The following is a 23,153-nucleotide window of genomic DNA, read 5'->3' on the forward strand; positions in this document are numbered from 1 at the left end:
GTGCTCCAACGCTATGAATGAATTCTTTGATAGTGGCTTTTTGTCACATGCATCTTTCATGGTTCAAGGAACCTAACCTGTTGGAATATTCTCCTGTTGAAGAGTTTGCTTTTATATCTAGTGACATTTATCATTATCTAAGGCCAGCTGCCTGACTTCTCTTCAGTGCTCTGTTTATGGGGTTTGAACATCTATAAATGGAAACACTAGCTAACCAGAAATTATCGCCAGGGCTTTCTGATAGTGTCCTGAGCTCTCACAACTTGGAATGTCCTGCAATATCTAACATGTAAGCACGTCAAATCATTTTCTAGACAGAATCTGAATCTCTTTTTCTGTTTCTCTCTCTCTCTCTCTCTCCCACTGTCTCTCTGTCTCTCATTCTCTTGCAACATGGAATTTGAAAAGCATGAAAAAGGAAGCTTATTAAATGAGAATTTAGAGGAGAAACTGACGGTAAGATGTGTGAGATTTATCACAGATTTATAATGTAATTGACAGTAAAAAAGCAACTATCACAGACTGAAAAAGTTGTACTAACTAGCTTGTATTTCCATGTGTTTTTTTTTGTTTTTTGTTTTTTGTTTTTTCTGGTCAACCGTCTTAAAATTAATGAGTTCATGGGTTTTGCTGAACACAGTGTGATAAAATTATTAATAAAATTTCAGTACTACAATGTGGGCAAAATGGATTTTAGTTGAATGATGTAGTTTACTTTCCTTTTTAAAACCAGAATCTATTTATTTTGAGCCCTTGTTGTGATTGTTCAATACTGGAAGATTATTTCATTAATTGAGATGAAGCTGAGCAAAGTCCAGTTTCTCTCAGAGATATTAGGAATGTGTAAAGAAAAATATATAAATATCCTAGTCTATTTTAATGTTTTATCAAATAAGTTAACAAACTTCTAGTGTAAGGGTAAAGTCTCTGAAAGTTTTAATTTTTTTGTTATGAAAGTTATAAAACAAGTTTACCTTGATGCTAAGAAATTACATGTCAATGAACAGTAGTGTTCACCTGTTTTTGCTCAAACACAAAATACACCATAAACTTGAATAGTAGAATGTGCTGTTCATGGCTCACCTGATGGGTGTAGGAGGCTAATTATGCTTGTAAGTTTACTGTGGCTACGGAGTTAACGTTACAACAGGGCAGGCTAATTTTAACAACAGTACAAGTAGCAAAACGTAAAACTATGTCAACTTTAAGACTGGGACTTCTGAAAGTCATGAGAATGCATTGTTCTGGATGTTTGAAATAGAGATTTATGTACTCTTAATGATGTTAAATCTTGAAAGAGGAAGAAATAAACCGGAGGGTTGAAAATTCTTGAAGTACATTAGAATTTCAAAGCTTTGAAGAAACATATTGACTACAATATAACTGAAAGGATTCAGATCATCATGTTAAATATTAGCAGTGGATCTCTGTTCTAGTGGTTGTCTAAGCAAGTAATGGTCACTATTTGGCTTTTTGACTATTTTGGAAAACTATGGTTTATTATGAACTAACTGGGGTTTTGAGAGAAAAAGGTCTGGGTGACAGTTCTTACACCACGACTTCAAAATGTAGGACTGTGGGATTTTGTTGAGGCTTCTGAGTCTCTGTTAACTCACTAGTAAGATGGCGAGACATCATACTGATTTGAAGGGTGTCGTGAAGATGATAAACTATAATGTATGTGGATTCCCTGCTCTGAACTGTTATTTTCAAACTGGTGTAGGCTTGACTTGCTTAGAAAGTACATACCCAAAGTTTATTACTATGGAAAGAGAAATCTGAAATGTGATTCAAAGTAAAAGGAAAACTCAGATATACTAACCATCAAGGCTTAGTGGCTGTAAACCCATTATGCAAACAGAAAGAGAGTAAATAAATACATGAGTGAGAGTTGCTATGAATTATTGTGAAATTTGACCCAGAGGTTTTTGGCAATCTTTTATGGGAAGTTTTGCAAATATGGTGGATGTGGGGCAAGTGAACAAAAGTGAGAATGGTCTCTTATTTCACATTTTACTTTCTGGAGGGTCAGACATTCTGGACTCAGGACTCTATCTTGAACGCAGGTATAAATATAAAAGTGAGCAAAAACCTCTCCTTAGAGGAAGCAGCTATCACAAAGTTTATGAACATTTCCCTGGAGGAGAGCTCTAGGACCAGCCTCTGATTAAGTTCAAGAAGAGTGGAGGGAAACACGGGACAAATCAGAAGGCATGGGAATATCTAATCTGTACTGAGAAGAGATGGTTCTTGCAGAAGGGGGAACACATGAAAGTTTCGTAGTCTCTATAAGCACACAGAGCTACATCTGTAACTCAGATGTCTTTCAGATAAAGGAATTCTGCCACTGTTAGCAAGAAAAGGTTACCTTATATTCAGTGTCTCTAAGAGAGCAGGAAAATATGTAACATATCTTTGAAAGTTTACTATAGAAATGTGGTTAATCCTGGTATAATATAGTATGACTGGCTAGGTTGCCAGATACAGTTAAAAATGTATTTTTGAGGGGTGCCTGGGTGGCTCAGTCAGTTGGGCGTCTAACTCTTCATTTCAGCTCAGGTCATGATCTCACAGTTTGTGAGTTTGAGTCCCGTGTTGGACTCTGTGCTGATGGTATAGAGCCTGCTTGGGATTCTCTCTCTCTTCCTCTTTCTCTGCCCACACACTATAAATAAATAAATAAATAAATAAATAAATAAATAAATAAATAAATGTATGTTTTTGTAGAGTTCACTAGGTTCTGAAAATTATTAAATTTATTACAAACAGTAAAGTTTGTAAAAATATGGCTTTAAAAGGAGAGAATATTTTTCTATTAAAATATTTAAACATTGGCCCAGTATAATATTGCTGAATTATAATATGCGTCTTCTTTAAAATGAAAGGTGTACTTCTCATAAAGATCTGTATTATGAACAATGTTATGAAATATATGACACAATTAAGACATTTACATGATTGGCTGAATTTGAAAAAAAATTCCAAGGTGAGATCTATAGCAAATAAGAAAATCAAAAGTCTTACAGATTTTTTTTAAACAAAATTTTTTAATGTTTATTTATTATTGAGAGACAGAGACAGAGCGTGAACATGGGAGGGGCAGAGAGAGGAGGAGACACAGAATCCAAGGCAGGCTCCAGGCTCTGAGCTGTCAGCACGGAGCCCGACGTGGGGCTCGAACTCACAAACTGTAATATCATGACCTGAGCTCAAGTTGGATGCCCAACCAACTGAGCCACCCAGGCGCCCCTGGTCTTACAGATTTTTAAAATTCATCAGTTTATTCTACTGAAGGATCTACACAAAAATAAAATAGGATTCTTTACTACATATCCATTATGGATCTCGCCTTATAAGGGGGAGAGAATTGCTACCTTTAGCTATTGACTTTTTTTTTTGCCCTGAATTTGTTGCTCTTTGGTGATTAAAATAAAGATTCCTGGGAGCTTGGCAATTAAAGGTGCATCAATAAATAATCAGATAAGAAATATGATACTCAAATCCTTCAAAATGTCCTAAATTTACCAAACCAATCTATTTTTCACAAATTGGTTGATATTATCCCAATTTTAAAATAATTTTTTAATGTTCATTTATTTTTGAGAAAGAAAGAGACATAATATGAGTTGGGGAGGGGCAGAAAGAGAGGGAGACACAGAAATGGAAGCAGGCTCCAGGCTCCAAGCTGTCAGCACAGAGCCCCACGTGGGGTTTGAACCCACCAACCGCGAGATCATGACCAGAGCTGAAGTTGGACACTTAACTGACTGAGCCACCCAGGTGCCCTTGATATTGTTCCATTTTTTGACACATGAAAAGAAAAATCAATTAGCATGGGCTTAAAAGGACATTTCCATCCCTTGATAAACCAACAACATAGTAAGCTGTGGTAGATATTTTAGTCATCCCTGATTCTGCAAAATCCAAATTATTCTGAAGGTAGTTTTTGTGGGGGTGCAGGGAGGGAGAGAACTATTTTGTAACAATACAGTTTTGTTTGCTTGGTTCCACAATAACTGATGTTGGAACTGAATGGATCTTTTGTTTTTCCTGATGAGGCTTGAGTAACTATTGTATCGTGAGTTCCCCAAAGTACATTCCTTAAAATTCTGATTTTCCATACTGTTCCATGAAAAGAGGTTCTAATCTATGCTTAAGAATATTCATGAAACACTGTGTTCAGAATGAACTGCACAGTCTATTTCCTTTTGGAGACTCCTAATGTATTTTAACACACTGAAGGCCATGAGACACTCTGGAGGTTAATCTAGTATTTCTTAAACTCCCTACCAGTGTAATGCATTTTAATGTGTTTACCATGACAATGAATATTCTAACTAGTGTTCTCTAGTTTAGGAAGTAGTGTGTCAGTATATTAATTGTCTGATTTTATTTATGAGCTTCATTTTCAGAATAATGATACACAAAATAATAAATTTAAGCTGGGTATCATATCTATAACATGAGGTTATTTCTGGAATAGTGTTGAAAGTAAATAATTTCTGTTTAGTACATTTTAATAAATAAGTAAAATTAAGGAAGGACATCCTATTTCCTCAAATCTTTTTCTTTTAGATTATTAAACAAATCAATGAAGCATTTAACTTCAACTAAAATTTCTTAATGGAAAGGAACAATTCATGTATTAACATAGTAAAAATAGTCATGCACTTCAGGGTATTCTGAAATAATGATGGCTCTTTCTCTAACAGATGAAAGCACAAATAGACTTTATGCATAAATCTAATAATTTCTATCCCATAAGTATAATATGTCTCAAGAGACAATTGTATGTTTCCAAGTAATAAATGCTCACTAAGTCTGACAAATATAATGATAATAAGAAGGGTAGGTCATCCAATTCATTTTATGTTGAAGCTTCGTAGAAGCAAAGTAACATAGTAGTCAACCTCTGAATGTCATAAATATTGCTTTTTTGAGTAAAAAAAATATGAATACTGAGAAATTATGTCATCTGACAGATTTTTTTTTAACAGGGTGTATCTAATTATAAGGAGATGAAATTTAATTTTTAATAATTGAAATTTTACTTTTTATATTTAAAATTTTTCAACTTATTTTGAATTTTTTGGGGAAAAGTTTATCCAGTGATGTGTAAATTTACCTGTGACCTCACAAGAAACATTATTTTAGTTTCATAAAAAAAGAGATCACACCATTTCTTTTTGAGACAATGAAAGAAAAGAAACTGAAGAAAAAAACACAGAAAAACTGAAATTCTGTGACAATTCAGGGAGTGCACTTCTAAAGTAAGGTGCAATTAGTTATTTATAGCTTCATTAACACAAATAAAATTAATTATTTACTATGAAGAAATTTGTTAGCAAACAAAAAACATGGGACCGGCACTTTGGTGATAGTTTCCAATGTTAGTATCTGATGACAAATGTGGCTTTTGTTGGGGGACATCTTCATAGGTGCAAGCTTGTGTCTATTAGGTAGAAATGTCCTCAGCAAAAGGAGGATGAGCCTTTCAAATCAGTGGACATTTCTGAATGCCTGTGTTGAACAAGACAGGGTCCTATGGACTATAGTGGACATGATAGAGTCTTGGCCACTGAAGAGATTATTATATTTTATCATTTTTTTAGTAGGTTATGAAATAATAATGGTAAATTTTAGTAGCTCGGAAATATTTTAAGTAGAAAAAACATAAACATCCCAATTCTCTTTTCTCACATAGACTTGAGACAGCAAGTCTGTAATTATTCATCAGAATGTCTTAACAGTGGAGCTATTGTAAATCATTTTATATAGTAACATATTTTATTCTGTCATAATATTGACTATTAGCGGTCACTCAAAGGACGTGACCCCTGGTTGACCCACAATCTGGACCCCAGCAACTGGAGGCTTCTCCCCCTCCTACCACCACTTTCCTTGGAATATACATTCTGCCTGTCATTCCACATGGGAGCTGTTTTTAAGGAGGTAGCCTTGAGAGAGTAAGGTGTTGTTGAGACCACCTGGATGATCGTGTCTGAACCCGGTTAAGGCCCCTATGCAAACTTTTATGATTACGCCAGTTGGGTGTGGAGATCTACTCATTTTGTGACGCCTAAGACAAGTTTAACAAGTAAGTTCCTTGCCTATTAAACCTGCCACCTAGCAGTCTGGAGCAGTCTGCCTATTTGGTCTCTCCTAGCTCTCCGTGTGTGGGAGACCAATTTCAAATTTCACCTGGGAAGCTCTCAAGATTTTGAATCAATACCACTTATCTACTTATTTTTCTAATTTTGTCTAACTAGAGTCATGGGTAACAGATACTCAGTAGGTGCTGACATACTTGAAAAAAAACTTTAGACTATGGATGTTTCTGATGTGTCATTCAGAGCTGATTTTTAGTACAACTTGAGTGTTGATTTTGATCCATACCTAATTCCTGACAAGACAACATCATATAATAAAATAAGTGGTAAATTTAGATTCATAATCCTCTTGTGGTCAGGTCCTGGATCTATGTATCTTTATCATAATGGATTGCCCTGGATCCTTTTATGCTAATTTTTATAGTGACGAAAAGGAAAGAAAGATGTAAACAAACAAATGAACAGCTACATCTCCTTCTCTTTGGCATCTGATTATTTATTTTAGAAAACTCTTTCCATTTCTCTGCCATTTGCAAGAGTGGACCAATGACTCTTGCTATGTTCTGGATTTTACTGGTAAAGTTGCTTTGGGTGCCCATTTTGTTGGAGGGATCATTTTGACGGTAGAGGATATAAGTTAATTTGTCCCCAAACCTTAACTCCTCTGTGATGCTGGCTCATGTTTGTTTGTATGTGTGATACCATCATGGAGAATGGTAGGCATCTGGGCATCTTTAAGAATGCTGCTGGTCTCCTTAACATGTTTGTGGTGCCTGCAGTACATTCTGTGTCTCTGTGTGGCACCTCTCCCAGGATGGCCCATTCATGAAAAGTATATTTTGCATTGATTAATCCTTTTTCTCTAGAGAGGGCTAGAGTTCTGTAACTAGTTGACATCCAAAATACTCTGGAAATAATTATCTAAAAAAAAGAGAAAACAGATGGGCATTAATAAGCAACATGTTATAGTGTCTCAGTGAGTATCCTTCAACTGGAAGGCAAATGCAGGAAATCCAGGACTAGGATTCTCTGTGTTTCTGAACTCAGTGTCACTTCTGAATTTTTAGTAAGATTAATTTATTCCCCTTTCTTATGGAGATAAGGACTCCCTAAGAAGTCAGTAAAGCGGTTGGTTGTAGGATTGATCAGTCAGCACCAGGTATTAGAGAGTTCACAGGTTAAGATAATGTTCTCCAAAGAACTGAGACATCCCTCCAGCATTATGAGGGATAAGAAGATTTTGATTTTACCCCAGGTGGAGTATAATTGCAAAGAATAACCATTAAATCTAATCATTTGGCAGATCAAAGTAAAAGCCTAAATAATTGCTCTTAAGTCTCATTTTGCATAAGAAGTAATTCCACCCTAACTTCTTTCTGGACTCCTTTTCATAGAGCTAGTAACAGAATTTTAATAATACTTGAAGACTCTGTAGCTTGGAATAAAAAAGAAAAAAGGAGGGAGGAGACAAGATGCCATGGGTCATTGGGATCCATAGGAAATTACTAAGCAATAGGAATTGAAGTCTTAATGGGTATAATTGCAGAAAGAAGACTGGAAAAATGACGAGTTAGGGTAGGTGAGCCCATGCATGTGTTCTGAGTACCATCTTAACATCTATGAAAATCGAAACACAGAACCTGTGTCTGTGTGTGTGTGTGTGTGTGTGTGTACTTCTGACTCCAAAGAAGGGGTCTTCTCTCTTTTTCTAAGTGCCATCTAGTGTGGTAAAAAGTGTGTTGTATCTGAGTCGAGGAGACCATTATTGGTGTTCAAGTTGTGTTTGTGCGACTTTACTTCAATCACATAACCTTTGGTTTCCTTCTCTACAGCCTGAGAGATTGGGTTGGATTAGCATATATTCTCTAGCCTTTTATAAGTCTGTAGGAAGTATCCATTGGCTGTGTGGTTATTAAATCCTTTCCATACCAAACAATGCCTATTTACACAAACATTAGAAACCTTGAAAAATATTATATTTTTATGTCCTCACTGACCAAATGTAAAGTCGAAGTCCTTGTTATTAGTTTATTTAGACTGTGGTATAAAAAGTTCACAGTTCAGTACTCATGAGTTGAATTGCACAGATTTTTTATGTTTACGCGAAGAAGCCACAAAGATTTGAGAATGGGATCATGTGTGAACCTTATGGAATAGATTAAGAAAGTAGCATACGAGTGGCTTAATATTAATACCAAAATATTGTCAGAATAAAGCATTGTATGTTCTCATAATACTATGTAAAATAAAGTAGATGCTGTGTTTTCACCGGGAACAAAATTTTAGAATACATAAAGTCTGTGTTTTAAATGTTATTTCTAAGATGGGTTTCTTTAGCTCTTACTCATTCCCTTTTGTAGTTCTTACCACTCTCGGCAGTGTGCCTGACACAGATATCTTGCTTGGTCCCTGTGCAATTCTAATTTTAGTCCCTTTGCACTGCTGAAGGTTGAGGGAAAAAGTAGACTGCACCGAATGGCAAAATCCTCACCACCGTTTCCATTTTTCTTTTTCCTTTAAGAAAAATGAGGGCTGTGTCAGTTAACACCCAGGGACGGGAGGGGAGAGCAAAGTGAAACTGATAAGGAGCCAGATTTCTACTTTATGGTTCAAATGAAGTTCTTGAAGCCATCCAGTCCTTTGAAAACCACTGCTAATTAAAGCAGTGTCTGCTGATAATGTAAGTCTAAGATGCACTGTTTGAATGGATCTTTTGATGCAGCTCTGTGTGTTGGTGAATAACAGAAGGGAGATGGATTGCAGGCTTTAAGTGAACTGTGCTTTCACACTGACATTTATAACACACTGTACGTGCGGCGAAATATTTTCTAGGTTCTCATTGTGGGAATTACAATAACTTACATATCTAGTTCTGCCCCAACTACGGCTCCCCTCAGGGAATGACAAATAGACTGTTGTATTAGTGATGTAATTACATTACAGAGTTATGGGCTTTATTTTGCTACATGATCTTCATAAAAATAAGGAGGTGATTTTTTAAATGGTGAGAGGGTGTCTGTGGTTTAATTGCCAGTTTTCTCCTTTATTTACAATCTAAACATTTCTCAAGGGTACTTTCCTCAATTTTCTTCTCAGCTAATGGGTGTTGCCTTGTGTATGTAGCTTCTGGGGAAGACGTCACCCCCAGTTTGTTCTTCAAAATAGCTTCCTGCCCTTGTGGATGTCAGAAGGCAGCAATTCAGAGACCACCTCATGCTTTTAAATACTAACTTGATGACATTCATCTCAGGAGCAGATGAGAGAGCCCCTAAGGTTGCTTCCCTAAACCTGTAATAATTTCTCTGGGATATCATGTCGTAGTGGGAGACCGAAGGAAGAAATGTCAGCATGAATTAATAAGCTTATCACAGAGAGTGGGGAGTTCTTTTAGAATATGTGAAGGAAACATGGGAAATAAAGTAGTTTTGTTCCAATTTTGTTTTTGTTCCAGTTGAGCTCAGCTTTCAATCTGGAAATTCCTGCATGTTTTGTTGTTTTATCTGCTTTTGCTTATCGATTCATCCATCCATCCATCCATCCATCCATCCATCCATCCATCGATCCTGGGGGTCCTCTGCTTGCAGCTTGCTGACCTCCTGGTGGCCGGGACTCCTCTGCATGGTGTATGGAAGGAGAAGAGGGAGTTGGTCTTGGAGATTTGCAATGAATTCTCTTCTTTGCAACCCTATTAAAGTCATGACCCTAGTGGAATTTGCCTGCCTTGAGTCTGGTGCATCCTGCAGGGTTTGGAAAGATATTTATTAGGGTTCCTTCCTGACTGTAGCTCTGTTTCATAGCATAGCCATATACCTTCATTTCCTTTTCATGTTTCAGAAATTTACGAGGTACTTTTTTGTGCTGACTGCTCTCCCTTTCCAAATCTTTTATTGTTGTGGGTTTATTCTTTTAAATTCCTTTTATTTTAATGGAGTCAAGAAAAGGATTTGAGAGAAACTGACGTATTCCATCAGCCATCTTGAACCAGAAGCCCCTGGATTTCTTTTGAAAGCTCGTCCTCAATGCTTTGTGTTTTCAGTAGGTGATGAGTGTTGTGGAATACCTTTATTCTTTATTGAGAGATACATGGCATTATGTGGAACTATTTAACATAGACTATGTTAAACGGAATGCCAAAAAATATTCTGAGCATATAACTAAAAGTATTTTATGCCATTTCTAAAAGTTTGAGTGTTGAAAATTAAGAAGTTTCTAGTTTTTACTCTTCTTTGTGCCATAGTGATTTTGGTGGTTAAATGCGAGGACTCTGGGGTAAGAATTCATATCTGGACTCTCATGTGCTCAAACTATGTGAGCTACAGTTCCCTCATCTGTGAAATGGGATATGACTTACCTCCTGGGGCTGTTATAGGGACTGAAAATGAGGAAATATGTGGAAAGTGCTGTGCGTAATACACACTCAGTAACTGGTGGTCGTTAGAGATAGAATCATAGTGGTGCCCAAGTTATCCCTTGTGTCTGGGAAACCCTAGGTTATGATTGTAGTTTGTTTTCTTTAGACAGACCACGTGTGATTTCAAACTCACTCTCAGGCTAGAGGCCATGCTTACTTTCCCACAAGGAAGGGTGTTATCATCCAAGTTTTAATTTTTTTTTTTAAGTTTATGTATTTTGAGAGGGAGATAGAGAAAAAGCGTAGGAGGGGCAGAGAGAGAGGGAGACAGAACCCCAAGTAGGCTCCACGCTGTCAGTGCAGAGCCTGATGTGGGGCTTAAACTCACAGACCGTGAAATCACCACCTGGACTGAAGAGTTAGGTGCTTAACCAGCTGAACCATGGAGATGCCCCAAACTTTAAGTTTCAATTTTATGTCTGTCCTGTGAAGACTGACAAAGATTCAAAAATACATGGTGCCCTTTGTGAAAGACATTATGGCCCCCTTTCCATGGGGAATAATTATGTTATATGAATGTAAGTACTATATAAACATAGGAATAAATGGCTACATTGTGAGTTGCAAATAATTAGGATCAGACCTAATATGTGACTCATATAATTAATAAAAATTATACTAGTAACAGCTAGACTTACCAAGTCAGGATAATTTTCAGGAGGGGAAGCATATAGGTAAGTAGAAGGAGAGTTGAGGAAGGCATCCTGATGCTTGTGTGTGTGCGTGTGTAAAATGTTCAAAAGAAGAACATAAATATGGTTGACAGTGCTGTCTGATTCAAAACAGTTGTAAATCTAGAAACTATTTCATTCAGGATATCATAGTTTGTATCTCTTACCTTCATCTGCATGTAAGATATTTTCCCAGGAAAGCAACACTTCCGACAATTGGTTAATTTTTTATTTAAGAAATTTTCTATACAACATACAGTTTCATACTCTACAAGTAGAACTGTAAATTAGTACCACTTTTCTGGAGCATGATACAGAGGTATTAAATAGTTACATACTAGCCAGATAATTTTACTCTAGAAATCTGTTTGAAGTGAAGAACTATACAAACATTTAGTTATGATAATTATTACAACATTATGTACAAAAGTTAAAATACTGGGCACAGTAGGGGAATTAGTTACTAATCTACTCTAGAATACAAGAAAATTTAAGAATAGTGGTATAGTGGAATATATATCACTTTCTTCCTACAAGGATACAGATGTTATGAATGATTCTTTTATGGACCCTCCATGTTGGCAGACCCACCAACATGCAATCAGTGAATATATTTGTGCAGCACATCTCTTGGAGCTAAAGCATAGAATCTTAATAATCCAAATAAAGGCTACAATACCACGGGTTGAGTTGAATTTTTCAGTTTTACTGAAATTTCAAACAGCTTGGTATTTTTCTTCACAATAATCTCACATATTTATGACTCTGCTGAATTGATGAGATTGTATCAGAGAAGAATTCAAGGTATGTCGTATTTGGTGCTCTATTCTTCATTTGACAGCAGATTTATAGAAACCTTGAGTGCTTTTGTCCCTTTGCCTGAACAGCTTTGGCCACCAGCAGACTGTAAAGTCCTCTAGGTCAGGAGCTGTATTTTCCTGGTACTTAGAACAGTGTCTGATACATGGGAAGTGGTGTTCATGGATGAACTGCATTGGCATGATGGTGACATGTCTCTGTGTGTGCATATGTCATTCACTTTATCTGATTTGATAAGTGACAGGGATCCCAAACTGATCAATCAAGTCAATCACTTTTTTTTTTTTTAAATGTTTATTTATTTATTTTGGAGAGAATGTGAACGCATGCTCCAGAGCCGGGGGAGGGGCAGAGAGAGAGAGAGAGAGAGAGAGAGAGAGAATCCCAAGCAGACTCCATGCTGTAGCACAGAGCCCATCATGGAGCTTGATCCTATGAACTGTGAGATCATTACCTGAGCTGAAATTAAGAGTCAGACGCTTAACCTACAGAGCCACCCAGGTGCCCCCATGTCAATCACTTCTGATGGACTTGTAAGTCAACCTTATCAGTTTTGCTTGTGAGTAAAAATGGAAAGTATTGTCTTCCATGAAATCTCTGTGCAATGTGAGGAACATTAAATCTCAGGATGCTGGGCGCTCACACTTTTGGCAGAGGCATCAGCACCCTCCACTCAGAGTCCCAGACTTTGGTGTGGTGGCCATAAGCATCCAAGACATTGGTGGCAGAATTGTAGATTTTTCCATTGGCAACAGCACTGAACAGTGTGATAGCCAGAATGTGACAGGAGGAAAATGGCAGACTCCATATGTTAGCCAAAGCACTAGTTCATGAAGCGATGACAGAGGTTGTGGAACTTTCTCAGAGTGGGTAGAAGTCCAGCCATAGAGATACTATTTTAATACCATTTATAATGATGAATTTGACCTCATTTTAGCCCCCCCCCCCCAACAGGTTATATTACCAATTCCCTTGTGAAAATTAAGTACTACCAGAAAATGGTTTTTAAGTATTAGGTATTTTCAGATACCTGGAAATTCTTTACCACTGGCAGTTAGGATTAATGAGATACTTAGGAAATTGATAGAATCTGCATTTTCCTTTGAGGATTTTCATGTTTATTTTTGAGGAGCTTATACTTTCGCTTAGACCTTTTTTCTTATCCTACCAAATTCCAGTGCTGAGGGGTAGATTCTCCTCAGTCATACTCTGCAATGGTAGCTGCAGAGTATGGAGTATAATAGAGTGGAGTATTTCCAGATAGGTGGAATTTTTGTGCATTTGGTTTGGGTTTGTTTTTACAATACTTGAGATGTAAAGGGGATTATTTTTTGCTTCCCAGTATATTTAAATTCCCCAGGTACACTTTTAGGTTGATACTTAATAATAATTGTAGGAAGAAATGAGCTTATTTTCATTCTAAAGGCACTAAACATGCTGACATTTTTCTCATTACTCTGTTTTTGTTGATGTTTCACCATTGATAATGAGACAGCTATTGGTGGTTTAATCCAGTAGTCTAATATATGTTAAGACTTTATTCTTCCAGAGGATTTCAAGTTGAATTTTTAATGTGACACCCAGCTTGAAAACCAAGTATCTTTTGACTGATAGTTTACGATAAATGGGATAATCTGGCCCAGGTGATGATTGTGAAAATAGCTGGAGCATGTTTCACATTCCAAGAAGTAGACGAAGCACTTAACTTGCAGTCAGCACCGCAACTCTAGAAGGTAAAGGATATTGTTTTCATTTCACAGTTGAAATGACTAAGTCTTAAGTCAGTTTTCCAGGACACATAACAAGCCAGTGGAGGAGTTTCGCCTCAGGATAATCTGGGTTTAGAACCTGCTCTCCTAACTACACCTCTACCCCTCTCATTGACAGCTCCAGAACCTCGGCTCCCCCTGTGTGGTGATTTCCTGTTTTCCTCAGAGCAAACACATACTTGGGGTTTATTCCAGTGTCCAACAACAGAATAATAAAAACTGATATTTACCTCAAGGGAGTTTTTTAATTCTTGTTCTTGAAAAATTAGATTAATGCTTAGCCATTGTGGAATGACGTAGGATGTTACTACAGTGGACTCTAAATAAGTAATAGTACTTTGGTAGTCTCCTTCTAAATTCACTTGGCATCTGTTAAAACAATGTCCCTTTAAATAGGGAAATGCATTTTGATAACATAATGAATTGTCACTAGAAATATAGTCAGGTACGTGATAAATTGTACATTATACAAGGAGTGAGCTTTCAAAATCTTGATTACTATTTTGAGATCTAAATTCTCAGTCAAAGCTAAAGATTCGGATTCCAATTTCAGTGAAGGTGGGGTGATTTCCCTACACTATCAAGCAATTCTTGGACACCAGATGAGTGTCCTACAATCCAACTGACTGAAAATCTGAGGTTCCTACAACCTCCTCATTGGGTTCAACTAATTTGCTAGAGTGGCTCAGAGAACCCAAGAAACCTATTTACTCACTAGATTACCAGTTTGTTATAAAAGATACTAAAAGACATGAATCAACAGCCAGATGAAGAGCTGCATAGAACAAGGTGTGGGGGAAGGGCCAGGTGCTTTCTTGCCCTCTCCCAGAACATCACTTTCCCCATAGCTCTACTGGTTCATCAACCCTGAAATTCTCAAACCCCATCCTTTTTGAGTTTTATGGAGGCTTCCTTATGTAGGCACAATTGATTAAATCATTGACCATTGCCTACTGAGCCCAATCTCCAGCCCCTCTTCCTTCCTCCCCTGCCCCCACCCCCCAACCCCCAGGTCTTGGGGATGGGTCTGAAAGTACTAACCCTCTAATTACATGATTGGTTATCTGGGCAACCAGTCCCCGTCCTTAGGTTACCTGGGGCTTTCCGAAGTCACCTCATTAACATGATAAAAGACACCCTGATTACTCTCATCACTTAGGAAGCTCCAATGGTTTTAAGAGCTCTAAAACCATGCCAGAAGTGGGATAGAGACCAAACATTTCTTATTATAAATCATGATATCACATTGTGAATCAAAAACAAGAGAAAGAGGATATCTAATATAATTTCTTTTCAACTAAAGTACAATTATTCCTTCATATTTCTATTAGTGTGTAAGCTCAGAGAATCATTTTGAAGTTTCTTTAAAACATGAAATCCCTAGCAATCTCTAATCTATTCTTCATATCTACACAGTTGACCCTTGAACAATACAGGGGTTGGGATGCCAATTTCCCCCAATTGAAAATCCACGTATGACTTTTGACTCCCCAAAACCGTAATTATTAATATTCTGCTGCTGATTGGAGGCTTACTGATAACATAAACAGTTAACATATATTTTATATATTACATGTATTATATACTGTATTCTTACAATAAAGTAAGCTAGAGAAAAAATGTTTTTTTTTTATTATAAATTTTTTTTTTTAATGTTTATTCATTTTTGAGAGACAGAGAGAGACAGAGCATGAGCGGGGAAGGGGCAGAGAGAGGGAGACGCAGAATCGGAAGCAGGCTCCAGGCTCTGAGCTGTCAGCTCAGAGCCCGACGCGGGGCTTGAACTCACGAACTGTGAGATCATGACCTGAGCCGAAGTCGGGCACTCAACCGACTGAGCCACCCAGGCGCCCCGAGAAAAAATGTTATTAAGAAAATAATAAGAAAATACATTTACAGTACTGTGCTGTAAAAAATTCACATATAAGTGGACATGAGCCATTCAAACCCCTGTTCAAGATTAACTGTAATTATGTTATTTCACTACTGTTAAATAAATGGAATTTTGCAGTATGTAACCTTTTGAGGGTTTTTTTTTTCATTTAGTGGAACTTCTTTGAGGTTCATTCAAGTAGCATGTCTACAATCTGTTCCTTTTTGTTGCTTAGTAATATTCCATTGTAAGGATATACCACATTTTTTTTTAACCATTCACCTGTTGAGGGACATTTGGGTGGTTTTCAATTTTTAGATATTAAAAATAAAGCTGCTGTGAACATTTATGTACACACTTCTGTGTGAAAATAGATTTTAATTTCTTTGGGATAAGTCCCTAAGAGTGCAACTCCTGAATCATATGGTAAGCCAATTTTGTGTTTTGGAAAGAGCTGCCAAACTATTTTCCAGAGTAGCTATGTCATTTTACATTCTCATTGGTAATACATAAGAGTCCCATTTTCACTATACTCTTGCCAGCATTTGGTGTTGTCATATTTTACTTTAGTTATTCTAAAGGTTGTATAGTAGTATCCCATTGAATTTTTAATTTGCATTTCCTTGATAGCTAATAGTGTTGAACATCTTTTCATGTGCCTATTTGCCAAATATATATCTTCTTTGTGATGTGTCTGTTCAGATCTTTTACCCATGTTTTAATTAGGTTGTTTGTTTTCTTACTGCTGACTTTTTAAAAAAGTTTATTTATTTTTGAGAGAGACAATGAGAGTGAGTGGGGAGGGGCAGAGAGAGAGAGAGAGAATCCCAAGCCGGCTCCTTGCTCTCAGCGTGGAGCCTGATGTGGAGCTTGAACCCACAAACTATGAGATCATGGCCTGAGCAGAAATCAAGAGTTGAACACTTAACCGACTGAGCCACCCAGGTGCCCCTCTTACTGCTGACTTTTGAGAATTTCTTCAATACATTGTAGATACATGTCCTTTGTTGGATATATGGCTTAGAAATGTTTTCTGTTAGTTTGTAGCTTTTCTTATTCCCCCTCCTCCTCCTCCCCCTCCCCTTCCTCTTCCTTCTCCTCCTCCTCCTCCTCCTCCTTCCTCTTCTTTGTCTTCTTCTCCTTCTTTTTCTAACATCATAAATCTTATCATGAGCTTAGGGAAGATTAAAGGTTGCTCTTACCCTTGGTCTCTCATTGTCATTCTTAGAGTAGAGCAGCATGGTACTGTGGAAGCATTGAGGATGATTTGGCCATCAGTTTAAGCATGGCTGAGACAAGCTTAACCTCCCTGGGTCTGAATGTCTTCTTTTACCCCCTATGAAAAAGAAAATATTAAACCAGATAATCTGAAGTTTCTTCCAGTCTTAATTTATGTAATTCTATAAATCTCCTAGGAGAGTGGAGCAGAGCCTCTTGAAAGTTCTGATGGAAGGCAACATCCCTAGGTTTCATGCTTCGCTGACAGAAAAAGGCCAGTCTGGAATAATAGTGGAATTTTTACCGTGGGGAATTACCCTAGTATAAATGTATTTAATTATTGAAGTTGTACCTTCTTTTTTATTTTTTTAAATGTGTATTTATTTTTGAGAGAGAGAGAGAGAGAGGAAGGAGATACAGAATCTGGAGCTGACTCTAGAATCTGAGCTGTTATCACAGTGTCCGATACAGGGCTCAAACTCACAAGTTGTGAGATCATGGCCTGAGCCGAAGTCGGATGCTCAACAAACTGAGTCACCCAGCCACCCTAAAGGTGTACCTTTAAAAGCATAAGTCAGTATATAGTAAGCCATGTTATGGGGGCCCCCAAACTGAAGTCTATTACCATGGACAATATAGATAAGTATTGAGCAAAGATAAAAAAAAATGTAAAAAGGAACAGTTCGTTAATTTAAGAAATGCCAGTATCTCTCTCAAAATATTTGAGTTGGTTTAGCCCAGCATACTTAAGGACAAAGGAATTATATAGTGGCGAAAAACAATAGCCTGAAAATTATGATCTGCACAATTCCTGGCTCCCACCACTCACCAGCTATGTAATCTTGGCAAGTCTATTCACTTCTCTAAATATCAGAGTTTTTGACTCTAAAATGAAGATAACAGTAGTGACCATATCAAGGGGTTATTGTGAGAAATGACACATGCAATAATTTTGATAATTTCTTTCCCTGAAATTCCAACCAGTCACCAAAGTTTTAAAGGGAAAATGATTAGCCTAATTCATGTGAATTTGTAGAGCTGTTACAAATAAACCCAAATATATTGACTTAACACAGTAAAAACTTATTTTCTTCTGACACGACAGCTCTGGGAGGTTCCAGGCCAGCCCTGGATGGAGGGATGAGGGAAGTGAGGCCTCAAATATGTTCTGCCCAGTAACTACAGAGTAGAAATCTCAACTTTGTCAACTGGGGGGGTGAGGAATGGGGGAGGGGCACACACACATCCTTGAGAACTTGTGGATAATGCCAGGACTTAAAAAATGTTCATTTAACAGAGTAGAAAACTAGTTGCCAAGGAGTGGGGTGGGGGCACAGGTGAAATAGGAAAGGTTGGTTAATAGGAGGGAAACAAACTTTGTTACAAGATGAATATGTTCTGGGGATCTAATTTATAACATGGTGACTAGCTAACACTATATTGGATGATTGAAATGTGCTAAAGGGGTAGGACTTAAATGTTCTCACCAAAGGGAAAAAAAAAGGTAAATATGAGAGGTGATGGATGGGCTCATTAACTGGATGGGGGAATACCTTACACAATGTGTATGTATATTAAATCATAAACTTGATGTGTGGACTTTAAACACCATATAGTTTTATTGGTCAATTTTACCACAAAATAAGAAAAGACATCTCTCATAATACCTTGTGAGAGTCACAGGGGCATAGTAAGTGCTTGTAATACTTATTGATCTTGATTTTGGTTGACCCTTGAGATGATGAGTAATCAAAGGACTTGGGCAGTGAAAGGGGGTCTCTAATAGGTCGCATTATTTTTTTCCCACACCGTGTTCTGCTTTTGTTTTTATTTGATTGGCAATGCAATGTGTACTCTGCAAAGGACTGGTGATAATATTCACCATGTTCCTATGCTGGGGGCATGTCACGCAGCTGTAGTTCCACCAGCATTAATCCTACATGTTTGGTGTCTGGAATCTTGCCAATCTTCCATGTCTCTCCTGGATTAACTCTATAGCCCAACGTGATTAAGTGGGTTCATATAGAGGATTTCTTCTCAAAGGACATTTGTAAGCCACTAAAACTGAGTAGATGCTTTTGTGTGTGTGTGCACGTGTATGTGAGAGAAAGAGATTTGTTGGTGCTTCTAACAAGAATATTGTTCTCTGTCATGATTTTGAATAAAGATGATGTAAATGGAAATGTTTAATAAAAGGGAAGGATAGTATGTTAGTCCTTGGGAGGCTTAAGTTTATCAGATTTGTTGAGAAAGCAAAAGTCAGCAGCCTGGGGATACATTTTGAAAGGGGAAAGATCATTCTGAAAAAGAGATTGATGGATATCATAGAGAAGAATTGTGGGTAATGGTCAAGGCAAAGTTGCCAGTGCAGAGTGCTTAAAATGTCATGATGTCATGTTGGATTCAGAGATAGAATCATGATTCCAGTGCCTTCCAGCTGTGGACTTGTCTTTGGCAACTTCTCTTTAGTGAATCTTTGTTCTAAGTGTTGTTACTAATATTTGCTAATATTTTTATGATTTAGTGTGATATTAATAATTGCACCACCTAGATTAATGAATATGGTATTCAGAAAATGCTTGTTCACCACTCCCCTCACTCCCTGAATCCCTCAGAATTCTGCCAAGGGTCAGATGTGGTCCTAACATGTGGCATGAGTACCCATAAAATGAGCGAGAGTAAAAGAACATACTAGAGTATTGAATATGTCCTCTGATAACTCATCAGTACACATTTGTTCTCTGATATGGCTCCAGTCTGAGTTAAGGCTGTTGGTTTCAAAGTGAGGACTTCTCTTCTGTATGGTCAGGAAAATTGAGCATGATCCTTCAAGTCAGGGAGTGCATGCCACGGGGGCACCTCATTCATTCATAATGGTTTCTAGAGGACTGAATGCCAAAAATGGTTTGTGGGTTACTGTTTCTCTGTGACAAGATTTCACATACTATAAATGAGAAGAAGGAAAACAATGCAATCTCTGTAAAATAATTTATTAAGTATATTTAATGACTTATCCTTTTTTGATATTGTGCTCTTCCTGTTTTGCTTTTAAAATTTTCTTTATATTTATGAAATGATTATGAATCCTTAAAAAAGTTACTAATCCATGAATTACAAAAGTCTGGAAAACCACTTTTTCTAACATTTTTGTCTCTGCTTTCAGATGTCTTTAGAAAGGTCTGCTGGATTTTTTTTTTTTTTTGTCATTACCAAACTGTGACTTCTTACCATGTATCATATCCCATTTTCTTTTGCTTCTTTCAGAGTCCTCATTTTCTCATCTAGCAAACAAATTGATCTTTGTCATATGCAAACACTAAAATTAAATTTTTTTCTATCTTATAATTCTTGTCCCATGTGTAAGTAAGTAGTCACATTTACTTTTCACATTAAGAAATTAGACTTAACACTAACAAAGATTTTGAGCACATATTATGTAGATAGGCACAGTCCTTGGGATTTGTATATGCATTGTCTCATTTTTACGTCATCATAGCCTTGCTTCATGTTCCCTAAGACTCTGAAATTTCTTTTTCTCTTACAGAACTGGATGTGTTGTCAAGTGGTAACTGAGAAATTGTATTATATTAGGTGTTTAGAATTGTTTTTAGAGGAATTCTTATTTTTTAAAAAATATTTATTTTGAGAGAGAAAGTGCATGTGTGCATAAGTGCAAGAGGGACAGAGAGAAAGGGAGAAAGGGAATCTCAGGAAGGCTCTGTGCTGTCAGTGTGGAGCTTGACATGGGGCTCGACATCATGAACAATGAGATCACGACCTGAGCCAAAATCAATAGTCAGATGCCTAACCAACTGAGCCAGCCAGGTGCCCCTGGAGGAATTCTTATTAGTGGAACTTCTGGTTAGAATTAAGATGTGTGTTTTATCAGAACTCAACTCAAAGAGAATCTCAAAAAGACCACGGTCCCATCATGTAAGTTAATAAAAGTAGAGTTACTTTTGGAAAATTTACCTCTGGTTGGTGTAGAAGATGCATAATAATCATAAAAATCTATAAAACCAATTTGAATAATTTTTAAAGATTGACATGCTTTGGACTTTTGAACAATAAAAATATCACTAATAATGGATGTGAGCAAAATTGTATGAGATCTTTGGAAATTGATGTTTCTAGTAATTTTAGATCATGTTATATAAAAAGTTAAGTGGTTTATGTTTGACTTTCATCTTTGTTTCCTGGGTAATTTGTTAGAGAAAGTGGTACTGTGTGATGACATTTTATGAACTTTAAATCATTCTCCTCTGAAAATCATGCTGGGAGCTGCCATTTAAAAACAAACAAACAAACACAAATAAAATAGCTCAAGAGGAATAAATATGTTGGATTTAAAATGAGTGAATGTTATTGAATTGTATTAATGGCCCAGACTGATATTAAAGCCAGAATTTTACCTGTCTTTCCAAATGAAAAGCCTTCTGACATGGTGTGAGTGGAGGCAATTGTGTCTCTCAGGTTTAAAGATGAAAAGAAATGAATACTAGTAACAAAAACACAAATTAGAAAATTTTCTTTGGCCTGGTGCTGAACTGTGAATTTGGTTTCATATGAGGGAATAGATGTTAGCTGCCTATATGAAACTGAGTGACGTTGGTTTACTCAGTGACCTAAACAAGCAAGATATTATAATTAAGAGCATAATATTTTAATTCTGTCCTTAAATCTCCCAGTCTCTTTTGATTTATCTTATAGTCACCATGCTGCACATTACATCCTTAGAGCTTATTAATCTTATAACTGGAAATTTGTACCTTTTGACCGCCTTGACTCCTTTCCTCCAGCCCACACCCTCTAGAATGAACTATAAAATAAAATTGAAAAGAATAGAGGTAATGTAATATATACCCCATGAGTGCTGTGCTATAGTGAGTTATATGTTGACTGGTCAGCCATGATAAAATGCTAACCATCTTTAGCCCAAAACTGAACAATAACCACAGATTTCTTCACTTGAAGATAGCTAGAACGTTTACAAATAAGAAAATACCTGCTCAGCAGTGACTATGACAATGCAAACATCATACATTTGACCTGAAAGAGGGTTTGACAGCACAGACACTTGTTAGCAAGTTACATTTTGTGCATCGATATCTATCTATACATCTATATCTAACTCTCTCTATGTATATTGATATATTAATACAGTATGGAATATAGTATGTTAAAAGTTAAACTGAGGCGTATTAAAAATGTTAAGGGTTTGAGCAGACATTGGTTTGAGTTTGGCAGTGCTAAAGTGGGAGTGGTTAGTGGTGCTCCACCTACAGGAGCTGGGGAGACTTCTTTTTTTTTAATTATGAAATTTATTGTCAAACTGGTTTCCATACAACACCCAGTGCTCATCTGGGGAGACTTTTATAGCGTGAGGCGGAAGCAAAGCAAGGAAATTATTTTATCGGTTAAAGCGTAAAGAGTTGCCTTACATGAGAAAATCTAGTTAGCTTTATGTGAGTGGTTGTCCTTAGTTTTAGATTTCTTCGCCTTGAGGCATGACAGGCTTAGGTTTTGGTTTGCTTACATGGGCTAATCCATGTCAGCCACCTGAATCTAATGGCCTTCTTGTTAATTGACTGAACAAGTAAAATCATTGAGATTTAGATATTGCCTCTCATTATCATTTTTGAACACTTACTGTGTATAAGGCTATTTACTTTCATTCATTGGTAGTCCATTCATCTGTTTAAAAATATGTTTTGAGCATCTACTGTGTTCTTGGTCCTGAGCACATAGAGAGGAAGTGACCAACTAGGTCACAGCCTTCGCGGGACCAGCATTACAGAAGAGGGCAATGATAGGGCTGGCAGTAATCCATGTAAAAAAAAATAGACAAGGTAATTTTAATTAACAATAATGGAAAAAGAAAACAGGATGAAGGAATAGAGATTGTTAGAAGTGAGAGGGTAGATGGTGGCTACTCTCTTTCTCAAAATAACTAAATGAATTAAAAAAATAATAAAGGGACCAACAGTATCCAGAGTTGGTGAAGTATCTATCACAATATGAATGTAAGTGTTTTATAGTCTAGTGAGGCCACTTTCAACAAAATGTGGTAGGCTCCTTGTTCGTATGTAGCGAGTTGAATGGTGGGTGCCTCGTGCTCCCAAAAGATAGGACGAGCCCGAACCTAGTAATTTGACCTCATTTGAAATAAAGGTCTTTGTGGGTGTAATTAAGTCAAGGAATTTCAGATGAGATCATCCTGGATTAGGGTGGACTCTAAAGGACACTCTTAGAGTGTCCTAAAAGAAGTGGAGAAGACAGACA

At 37.0% G+C, this 23,153-nt stretch overlaps 1 protein-coding gene across 1 annotated transcript in view; it reads left to right on the forward strand.

Moving 5' to 3' along the window:
• Positions 1–295: 295 nt before the first annotated feature.
• The window catches only part of MLIP (muscular LMNA interacting protein), a 248,873-nt gene continuing 226,015 nt past the window's right edge, over positions 296–23,153 (forward strand). Inside the window, exon 1 of the mRNA XM_078447011.2 lies at positions 296–456. Coding sequence (XP_078303137.1) covers positions 394–456 — 63 coding nt within the window. The 5' untranslated portion in view covers positions 296–393. The remainder of the gene's footprint in view (positions 457–23,153) is intronic.

The sequence above is a fragment of the Panthera onca genome, chromosome B2 (genome assembly GCF_046562875.1).
Source record: "Panthera onca isolate mPanOnc1 chromosome B2, mPanOnc1 haplotype 2, whole genome shotgun sequence".
In the NCBI taxonomy this organism is placed as follows: Eukaryota; Metazoa; Chordata; class Mammalia; order Carnivora; family Felidae; genus Panthera; species Panthera onca.